General features: G+C 41.9%; 1 protein-coding gene across 1 annotated transcript in view; it reads right to left on the bottom strand.

Moving 5' to 3' along the window:
• Positions 1–186: 186 nt before the first annotated feature.
• Positions 187–11,503, bottom strand: part of ATXN7 (ataxin 7) — a 35,803-nt gene continuing 24,486 nt past the window's right edge. The window contains exons 8-9 of the mRNA XM_011980344.1: positions 7,253–8,231; positions 187–4,203 (exon numbers count right to left, since the gene is read on the bottom strand). Coding sequence (XP_011835734.1) covers positions 4,186–4,203; positions 7,253–8,231 — 997 coding nt within the window. The 3' untranslated portion in view covers positions 187–4,185. The remainder of the gene's footprint in view (positions 4,204–7,252; positions 8,232–11,503) is intronic.

Below are 11,503 nucleotides of genomic sequence, written 5' to 3'. Positions count from 1 at the left end.
ACAAGGGTGTTCAATGCCAAAAGTGATGAAAAGTCAGAGTAGACTGAAAGGGTTTAGTATCACGAGGCAGAAACATGTAAAATATTTCATGCAGCCAACCTTATTTATTGAGAAGTCCTAATTTTATTGCCCGTTAAGTAACATGTTTGTTCCACAAGCTAATTTCTTATAAAGCAAAGCACAACCTTTTCTTATAAATAGTATAAATTATTTTATTTACAGAAACTTGTTACAAAACAAATAGACTATATATTTCTTCTCTTTTAAATATCCAAAGTAATTTTCTATCCCTTGACATTTGTTCATGTTCTATACAGCAGCCAACACAAAGTCCAGCTGAGATGCTCTTGATTATGTGTACAAATTATCAAACTATTCACACGTTTTTAACACAGGAGATTGCTTTTATAACCAAGCTCAAAAAAAAAAAAAAGCAAAATGCTTTCAAGGCCCTACATTCACACTGACAGTATGTAGTGCTCATTTAAATGATCTGAAAATGTAAAATGTTTTGCACAAAATGTAAAAATGATTATTTTCTGCTAACCAAACTTTTTAACAATATTTTTTCAAAGCCCAATCCCCCCAAACCCCCTGGACAGAATGAGCGACATTAAGAAATTCCTTGGCAACAGAACTCTTACAGGAAGACAGCTGCCTTTATAAGTTACATGTTTCAAATTATACATTTTTTTCATGTTCTCAGAGGTACTTGTTTGTATTATATTTTTGGAATACAAAATATTTTAAATATTTTATTTTAAATTGTATTTCATGAGTGAATAACAAAATGGACACATCGTGTAAGTTGCTGGCTGACAAAAAGATCTGCAACCCTTGGTGCCACCAGGCAATCCATCACCAGTTGAATTACTATGAACCAAAAGGTCTTAATTTTAAAATACCTTATAAAATTACCAGCATGGGTGGTTTTCAGCTCCTCCCCTAAAATTTTAGAAACAATATTTACGTGGAAAAAAGCAAACTCCAAAAGTTCAACTGAACATTCAAGTCTTTTTAAAGAGATTCTGTCTAAGCTTAAAACTAGGTTCAGGCACTTTCAGTTTTTTCCATTAGTTTTAAACCACATCACATACTAACATACATGTGCTCAGAGTATACACACACACACACACACACACACACAATCACACACTCTCACACATAAAATACTAACAAAAGAAAAGCAGTGTGTCACTTAGTTACATGTAGTCTATCGGGAAACCAGGCAACCAGGAAGAAGCAATGCCCACTTCATCTGTATGAATCCACTCCCGAGACACTAAAAGGGACAAAGACTTTTCACAGAACAGAGGCATCCCTTAAAACTGTAAAGGAGGCAGGTTCTAGAACTATTGGCTTGGCAGTGAACCACTTCAAATTATAAAAAGGTATTTACTTTTATTAATTAATAAATAAATACTAGATGATCTCAATTGTACCAAAACAGGATATCAGAAAAAAAGACCTGTGCAAAAATACATATTTAAATATGTACAATTCATTTTTAACAAAATATGTCTTCTGAAATAGGGATACTTCCATATTTATAATAGAACAAGAAATTCCAAAATAAAGATACAAAAGTAGGTTTTGTATAATTCTTTGTTCATCATTGCAGCACTTTTTTTTTTTTTTGTAGGTTAAGAAAACTGCAGGAGTTGTCATGAAATTCTATTGGAAAGAATATAAAAATTATCTTGGTTTTAAATTGATACCAAAGTCTGTCTAGAAACAACCCAACCACTGTAAATTTGGTTTTTGCAAGTTAATTTAATTCAAAAAAATACTTGTACTCCCGTGTTTTAAATGGTCTTAATTGTTCATCATCATAAAAAGTAGTTGTAGGAGAAAATAAAATATTTGAACAGTCTAAAATTTAATAGCACTGTTTAGAATAGGTCTGTTTGTGGCAGGCAGAATCCAAAATGGCTAATTTCCTAATCCCGATGCTCTGTGTATTACCGGGAGACATAATGAAATTCAATTAAAACCTCAGTCTAAGAAATCAAATGTTCAATACTTGCTAATCTAAATATCTACATTGTTCTGAATCAACTTGTTATCATGGATCCTATTCACATCTTTCGGAACAACATGATCTCTCTGTAAATTCCATTGCTAAAGGCAACTTTATTTATAACCATCAAGTCCTCTTGGCTCTGAAAATAAATTCTACCCATACCCCATTGCACTTGTCACCAAGGAATCAACTAGGTACGTTCTGATTCCCTCTCACCTCCTCTCTCTTCCCCGACTGGGATGGAAACCACATTGATTTATCCTAACTATGCCAAACTGGCCCATCCATGCCCTCTCCTTACTAAGCTCTCCTGTAGTATCATTTTAAAAACATTTACTGATTGATTGCATAATAATTGAACAAGATACTGTTCTCTCCTTCCTTTAAAAAAAATCAGTATTTTACATCAATTTATAGCTAAAGTATCTGCATAAAGTTTTTGTTTTCTTACATAATAAGAATAATTCTGTAGCAATTCACATTATTAGGCTGGTAACCAAGTTTATTCATTCTACCTGTTGTTGACTTGAAATTCCCTGAAACTGAAGTTTGAAACCCAAGAACTGTAGGGAAAAAAGGATGTACTGACTGGCTCTCATCAGGCCCTGGCCAGGGCAATGATCAGTGCCGTGGAAATTTTACCCTGTGTTCGGCAACTTTTGTGTGTTCTTCTAAGCAACAGTGCCTGGTTCTCGTGTCAGAAGCCTGTAGTGGTGGAAGCCCCCATTTAAAGGCTCTGGCTCATACCCGAATTCAATGACACCTTCTCCAAGCAATGCTGTTTTAACGTATTAAGGTCTTTCTTTAGGGTTGGGGTACTAGAAAAAAAATCCTAGAGGGCTCCAAAACTCTCAGGAAGATGGCTGGTATAATCCCAAGAAAGGAGGGTGTGGGTCAGGGCAATCCTATACACACATCACAAAAGACCTTCAGATCGGGACTTACATGTTCTCCAACTCCCTTCCCTTGGTGTCTGCTCTCGTCCCCAACCACATCCAAATAAACATCTGGAGTGGCATGAAGGGGAGTGCATACAAAACCACACAATGCCAGAAGTGCTTGAAGTGGAAACCTACATTTAGTCCCAGGACAGTATCCAAAGAGGAAAACAAGGGTAATGCAGAGAGTGCCTTGGAAACATTTAAATGTATCTAATAATGTCACTTTAAAAGGTGACTTTCAAAAATAGACTAGGTAGGACAACCAACCCAATCTGACATACTGTTTACCATGAAAACTTAATGGATTAAGAAAATTTCTTCTCTTTGGAAATCTTGAAAAAAGTTTTTTCTCCCTATAGTGATTTTAACTTCCTCATTCCCACCCTCCCCCGACCCAATTTGGCCTTCCTTTCTCAAAACTAGCTTGCATTCTCTTTCTTAAAAAAAAAAAAAAAAAAAAAAAAATCACACAGAATTGCTTTTGTATCATGAAAAGTAAGTCTCCAAAATAATTTATGCTTGTTGTCTGGGCATCGAAAATCTCAAACCAGTTTGTAAGTTAGAAACTTCTGACAGTTTCTTTTCCCAAATTACTCTCAAAAGGCTGGGCTACTTTGTCATGGTGCCTTGGGCTAACATCCGTATTTCATTCCTGGAACACTGCTATCAAAATCTAAAGCCTAATTCCCTTCTTCAGAGGGTTGCTCAGGATGCAGCCCTCTGTCCTCTGGAAGGTTTCTGGTCTCCAGTTAAGGTGCCTAACTGCTGGAGAGTGACCTACAGACGACAGTGTTTAAAAAAAAAAAAAAGGTAGTAAAAGGAAGGAGGGAGAAAGGTCTACAGTAACGCTCTTGCCAAAACATTCTTTTGCCCAGCCAATCTACTTGAAGAGTGGCTCCGTGATATACTGCAAGTTAAAAAACAAAACAAAAACAAAAACTTCTCACAGATTGGTACAAGCAGTCCAGACCACTTTAACACTGATAAAAGCAATTCGGTGGCTGAACTTGATCCAGTGTCCTTTATGAGTACTCACTGCTAGAGACATAGCTTCAGGGAAATCCTCTGTTAAAACAACAGCCAGGCAGGTTTCTACCCTTGAGGCCCACAGGAGGTTGGGAAAACAGACTCAAAGGCATCGTGGAGTCCAGAGTGCTGAGTGGAGGTGTAACTTGTCCTCAAAAGTGTCCGCATTATTCCTCCCCGTGCTATTTTCAGCTGTCAGGGACGTGCCTTTGGCTTTCAAAAAAGAGGGGGTGGGGAAATAATGAAAAGGTAAGTAAGCGTTTACACACTGCACTCTCTTGATTCTAAACAAGAATATTCCAAAGGCTGCACACTACTAAAGTCTCCATTGACTGAGTGACACCAGGAACAGTCAGCTATAGAATTTGGCCTTAGCTTTCAAATGCCTTCACTATTACTGGGCACAATCATTGCAAAGATTTACTTCTAGGCAACTGGTTAGAAGAGATGCAGGCATGGGTTTCTAGCTTAGAGAAAAGGCTCTTATGTTTGCCTGTTAGTTTTATTTACTGATTTTGTGTCCTTGAAGGTATTCCAGGTTGTTAACTGAGAAGGGAACAAGGTCAAGGGCCAGCACACACAGGTGTGACAGTTCGCACTCAGGGCAGTGCCCATGCTGGGGGAGAGGAAACTCTGGCATTCACAGTAGGCTTTTACATCTTTGGTGGCAGAGGCCATGAATAGACTCTTGGGGGTCACTACCCAACCCCATCATCTCCCAGACTTGCTAGCGTGTCCCACTCTTCATCCCCTTGTTTAGAAAACTTCAACTAGCCCAGTTATTTTTGTTTTAAAGGCAGCTCCACAAGGAACAGCAAGTAGAGATCCCTACTTTTGTAACAGCAGCATTCTTTAAAGTATTTTGGGGTCATGAGTCCCTTTGAGATTCTTATGAAAGCTATAAGATAAATGAACAAAGACATAAAAATGTGCAACACTTCTTGGGGTTCAATGATCCTTTGATCTCTAAGCAAGCACCCCCACTCCTGCCCCAGGATTTGTGCAGCATAAAAAAAAAGTACTCCTCTGCAGAGAAACTCTCTCTCAAACACAAACTTAAGTGGAAACTGATTTTAAGGAAAAAGCCCAAAGTTAGGCTGTCTGCATTGTTCTAGTAAGACACAGTGCCACTATATGGTAAAAATCAAAGGTGGCAAAATGGCAGGTCATGAGCCAAAGATGGCCCACAGATACATAGTCTATACCAGATTTAAGAAGAGAAAAAAACGTGTATGTGTGTGTGTATTTATGTATGTGGATATATATATCCACATACATAATATATATATACATTATGTATGTGGATATATATATCCACATACATTTAGTCGAGATATATGTGTGTGTGTGCGCGTATATATATACACACACACACACACATATATCTCGACTAAATTTCACATGCAAGTCCAGATCTGCAGCCTCTCTTTAAAGCTGGTAACAAATGTCTGGAAGCAGCTGCTCCATGTCGCCCTATTTCTAGTAGGCACTGTCAAATCTCTGCTGTGCCCTACCTGGCCCCCTTCTGTCCTTTTTGTTACTTGTGGGCATTAAGATCTACACTCCTGTCTAAATGAAGACAGTGTGCTCACTAATACAGATGTGAGATGGACATTACAGCACAATGGGATGCCCCTCCCATGGGGATCATGTCTCCTGGGGACTCTACTCTCAACGACGGTGTGTTGAATAATGGGTACACCATGTCTTCTGTGTTTATATTGGATTATTATGCTTATAAACTGTAATGAGTAACTACAAACCAAGAAGGAAAAGCACACTTCTCATTTGTCCAGGAATTCCCTGATCAGAATGCCAAACAACACATAATAACCCATAATGTATGCAGCTGGTTAAATTCACAAATATTTTCCCCATAGCTTTGGCACTGGGTGTTAATTCACCCAAATATTAGAGGAAAATTACATCACACTAAGAAAATACTAAGAAACTTCTTGGTATTTTCTGAAAAAGTTCTAACCTGGCTGGCATTTGAGTTAAGTTCTGAAGACAAGGAAGGGGAAAAAAAACCATGAAAAAGAGCCTCACATTTTAATTCAGGGCTCAGGGGTGATGTTGCTGAAATTCCTGTTCGTAAGCAAGGTGAGGAGATATCCTGATGAATAAAATAACAAGATGAGAGATGAGCTGGAAGTTAGAGCAAAGGAAGCTGGAAGAAACAGCTACAGGTGAGGTCAGTAACAGGCAGAAGAGCTGGGACGAGACAAGAATACAGCCTAAGAGAGAAAGTCATGGTTAATTATGAATCCCACAACCACTTAGCCACTTCTCTACTGATGGGTTCATATGCAGACTTCTTTTTAACTATGAGCTTGGAATGAGATTTCAATCTTCTGCTATGCCCATGCTGAATCCTGTTTTTCCTGCCTCCCTCAAAAACGGGAAGAGAAAATAAGGGGTGAGATTTAACCAGAATATCTGAAATTCTTTTGAGAGGGAAAAATAATAATTTTTTTTTTTTTTTGAGATATAGTCTTGTTCCGTTGCCCAGGCTGGATGGAGTACAGTGGTGTGATCTTGGCTCACTGGAACCTCCACCTCCCGTGTTCAAGCAATTCTCCTGCCTACACCTCCTGAGTAGCTGGGATTACAGGCGTGCACCACCACACCCAGCTAATCTTTTTATGTTTAGTAGAGACGGGGGTTTCACCATGTTGGCCAGGCTGGTCTCAAACTCCTGACCTCAGGTGATCCGCCTGCTTCAGCTTCCCAAAGTGCTGGGATTATAGGCATGAGCCGCTGCGCCCGGCCTCATTTTAAATCTTAAATCACCCCTTTCTAGATCAGTTTGATTTTAGCCCAGCTTTCCTCAGAGGAACATACTGAAGAACCACTATCCAGGAAACAATGCCTGCTTCCTTACTTAAAGCCTTGAATGGCACACACTTCACAGCATTGGGATAACATATTATTGGCTATCTCATAAAGGGACTCCCCTCCAATTATGATTTTGCTGTCATGCCTGATGCTTTCTGCAGCTCTATCTACTAAAAACGCATTACTATACTTTCTTTCCGAAGAGCATCTTCCAAAGGCACCAGAAATTCTGGCAGAAGAGCCTGTTTTACCTTCATATGGCTGTGAGCTGTTTTGTTTTTTTTTTTTTTTTAAAGACACCATGAAGCTGAATATCTGTTTACAAACCAACCAACCAATCCAACCAAACACATTTCTGAGCTGGCAAAAGATCCTAAGGGAGAGGAAATGGGCATTCCCATGGGGGTCATAGTCCATTTCCTACCTGATGAAGGAGAGAATTGTTCGTCAGTCCTTGTGCCCCTGCGATGGTGCCTGTATGTTTCATGTGGACGTTGTTCATGGCTGGCACTTTGGCAACCTTTGTGGGTTTGCTGCTGCTGTTGTTGATGCTGCTCGAGCTGGGTGAGCACTTTCTTTTCTTTCCTATGAGTTTGTCTAGAGGAGTGTGTGAGTGGGAAAAACTGCCATGGGAGTTGACAGGCAGTTCATTGGACTGGTGAATGAAGGGCCCAAGAGAAAGAGTGGAATCACTGCTGTTCACCATCACACTCATCCTCTTGATGGATTCAGCAGGGCTCCCGCTGGGGGGGCCCCTCCCTGACTGGTCATGCCGGACGTTCACCGCATTTGCTTTATTCGTCACACAGTTGAGGCCGATGCTATGGGAAGATGTTACCGTTGAGGGGTAGGGAGGCCCAGAGTGAGCCACACAGTTTTTCCTAAAAGACTCCATGGAATGAGAAGAAGAGGAGGAGGAGGAAGAGGAGGAGGAAGAGTGAACCAACAGTGGGGAAGTGTTTTTGCGTTTCTTTCCTGAGCCGCCACTGGTACTGCTACTGGTATTTTGACAGTTAGTGCTGTTACCAGAAGACTCCTTGGGCCTCAAAGATTTGCTGGATTTCAATTTCTGAGGTTTCCTGGACATAGGGGAGGAGGGAACCGAGGAAAGGCCAGAGGGCGTGGAAGGGGATGAGGATGAAGAGGACACTTGTCTGGATTGCATACTGCACACAGGATCCATCGCCCCTGAAGCAGCAGGCTGTGCATTTAGTGTGGTTCCATGAGCTGGTACCGATTTGCTATTTGGGGAGATGCAGGTAGATGAGAGCAGGACTGGGGATGTAGAGACGGTGGCTGCTGCCAGATAGCTGACTCCACATTGTGATGTCGGCACAGAGTTTGTCCGGTGAGGAATACGTGTGGAGATGGGTGAGGTGGTACTGGGCACTGGTGGGATTTTCCTGAAAAAATGAGAGGATAGTGAATGACACTGACCACAGCCATTCACGGAGACTTTCAGATGGCACCCTCTTTGCTTATGACAGAGAAATCATCCACATCAAAGCGATCACTCTGAACTACAAAGCCAATTCTGTCACCTCTCTCCTTCAAATTCTTTAATGCCTTCCTGGGGCTCTTAGAGTAACTATATGTGTGCAACTCCCCGCTGCTACTACCCCAGCCTCTAACTCCACCTCCCACCCCCAATGCCCTGTTCCCTGCTTCCAGCCGTTCCTTATATTCTGAGAAAATGCCATGACCCAATACCCCAACTTCTGCTCATCCTTTAAGTGTCGGATTGCTAATCACCAAATCCTCTGCAGAGAGTCATCCCCAGCTTATTTACCATTGTAGTCCTAGTGTTCAGCACAGTGCAGGAAACACAGAAGAGAGAATTCAGGAACGAGTGAGAGAAAAGGAAGGGTGCAGCTAATTAACAGCAACTGCTAGGTCATAACTATTGGCCTGAACAAGGGACTAAAGCCCCACAGTATCAAGGGATATTCAGCATGATGTTGTAACAATGGATTCTGTTAAGAATGTGTGGGCAAGGTATTTATTAGGGGATGCGGAAACCGTCTAAATTCAAACCAGGGAGGGTCTCCTTTTATTTTAGCTCTGAATGTTAAATGTGACAGTAACAAAATTTCAAAAACTTCTTCGGCAGAATTTAAACTGAGTTGACAGAAGAGAAAAAGACCTGACTGGAAGGCAAGTGCCAGGACTGCCTTGATCCTGACTTACAGGGTAGCCCTGGCTGACCCAACCACTACCCCAGTGAGAGAGCTGGCCTAGACTTCTGCCTAGGTGATTTCCAGATGCTTTTAAAGACTACTGTTATTAATAAAATGAATTAATGACTGCAAGTATTTGCAAATGCTTTAAAAATCCCATTAGGCCAGGCACGGTGGCTCATACCTGTAATCCCAGCACTGTGGGAGGCTGAGGCTGGTGGATCACTTGAGTTCAGGAGTTTTGAGACCAGCCTGGCCAATATGGTGAAACCCCGTCTCTACTAAAAATACAAAAATTAGCCGGGCATGGTGGTGTGCACCTGTAATCCCAGCTGCTCAGAAGGCTGAGGCAAGAGAATCGCTTGAACCCGGGAGGTGGAGGTTGCAGTGAGCTGAGATCACACTACAGCACTCCAGCCTTGGTGACTCAGTGACACCCTGTTTCAAAAAACAAAAAACAAAAAACAAAACCCAAAACCCCATTCAAGGGTGCAGCTCTGGCCTGATGTTAGTGCTTCTCAACTCCAGCTGTTGCACACTACAGTCACCTGTGGAGCCTAAGCCACATCCATACCGATTACACCAGAGTCTCTGCGGGGAGTGGGGACAGACACTAGTAATTTCTAAATCTCTCCAGGGGATTCTAATGTCACGGGATTCTAATGTGGAACCAAGGTTGAGAGGCTAGGCTCTCTCTCTGCACTACTCATAGAGGAGGGTGGCAGGCACTGTCATTAATTACCTGAGAGACTGGTTAGGAAAGCTGAGTTCCTGGGCCCCACCCCAGAATGACTGCATCAGAAGCTGTATGGCAACAAGGCCCCTGGGTGATTCTGGGGCATCCAGAATCCCTGCTCTAAATGAAGTCCAAGCCCTACTGCTCACTGGGAGCAGTGGCTTCTCATGACCACCAGGTGGCTCAGGAAGCCAGGGCCTAAAGACCAGGCTGCCTGGAACCAAATCTTCCCTTCCAGAGCAGGGAAGGATGTGGATCTCTCCGAGAGGCAATTACAAGTTCCTCTTAGAAAAGTTCTTTTAAGTAGTTATTCTTTTGTGTATAAAGAGGCAAAATAACACTATGTAGAGATACATAAAAAATAGTAACGTCTGTGGGGGCTGGGTGGAAAACAAGCATGTAGGAGACAGGAGGACTCAGGATTTTCAATGTATGCCTCTTTATACTCGTTTTTCCTTTGTTTTTTGAGACGTAGTCTTGCTCTGTTGCCCAGGCTGGAGTGCAGTGGCGCGATCTAGGCTCACTGCAAGCTCTGCCTCCCAGGTTCATGCCATTCTTCTGCCTCAGCCTTGTTTTTCCTTTTTTAAGCCCAGTGACTGTATTACCATTTCAAAAAGTTAAAAAAAAATAACACCAACAAAAACCTTTGAAAACCATCCCAGCCCCTTCTTAGGGAATATGGGATACTGGTCGCAAATCAACAGAGGACAAGCAGTTCACAGAAATCACAGGAGGTGGGCAGTGGCCTTTCAGGTTATGGCCATGCTGCAGAGAAAGTGCTGGTCAAATTTCACCACTGGCCAGAGACTCCACAAACTGAAGTTTACTCATTTCATACTCAATTCCCACTTCACTTACCTCCAATTTCACCACAATAACCCTGTAAGGAAGGATTTTGGGCTGAGCCAGTAGGATGGGACCTGGATCACTTTGAAAGTTTCCTTGAGGGCTTTAATGATGCCAGGTGAGAACAGTTCTCTGGATGAGAAGTGCTGAGCTCCCCAGAGCAAATCTCAAGGGCTGCCTGAAAAGGCTGCCAGCACTCCTATGTTGGGGGGCATCATGCACCAAGGTCTCATCTGCCCCAAGCCTATGTGCTAGCTCATTACTGAGCAACACGTCCCTTGTTGCTGTAGACTTTTTAAAAACCAGTGGTCATGCTAATGGAAAGGGTCAGTTTCCTTCTTGCTGGAAGCAAGTAGGCAGCCTTCAGACAGAACAGAGAGTAGACAGGAGAGTTGACCTTATGATCCTACTTTTTAAAAAGTTCACAACATCCAAGAGGAAAGTCTCACCGTACAAGTCACTAGGAACTGAAACTATCTTTGCTCAAACTGTTGGCCATGAGCCACATACCAACATAATGCGGATAAAACATTCAGAAGTCCATTCTAAACTCTCAGGAGTACATTAAACCCATAGTTTCATGAGCTCAATGTGCTTTCCAAGTCCCAGTGGGTAGTCGGAAGAAACATGAAGTTGAGATTTCACGTATCTTAGGGAGTTCTGGTGTGGAAAAACCCCTGCAGAACCCCCAAAACCAGTCCCCTGATTCTGTGTCTAGCCAGGGACAATGTTCCTTCATAAAGAAGAAACTCTTATCCAGCAAGAACCAGAAAGAAACATGAAAAAGAAAAGCAGAGTAACAGTGCTCTGGATCTGGTCTTCTAAGGAAACAAATGTCCTACTAATGATCATGGAGATGGTTCTTTGGGTTGCAGACAATCCAAAGCCTCTGACCAGCGTCTGACTTTATTAGAAA

Source organism: Mandrillus leucophaeus, unplaced genomic scaffold (genome assembly GCF_000951045.1).
Source record: "Mandrillus leucophaeus isolate KB7577 unplaced genomic scaffold, Mleu.le_1.0 Scaffold210, whole genome shotgun sequence".
Taxonomy (NCBI): domain Eukaryota; kingdom Metazoa; phylum Chordata; class Mammalia; order Primates; family Cercopithecidae; genus Mandrillus; species Mandrillus leucophaeus.
This window is presented reverse-complemented; position numbering and strand designations above follow the sequence as displayed.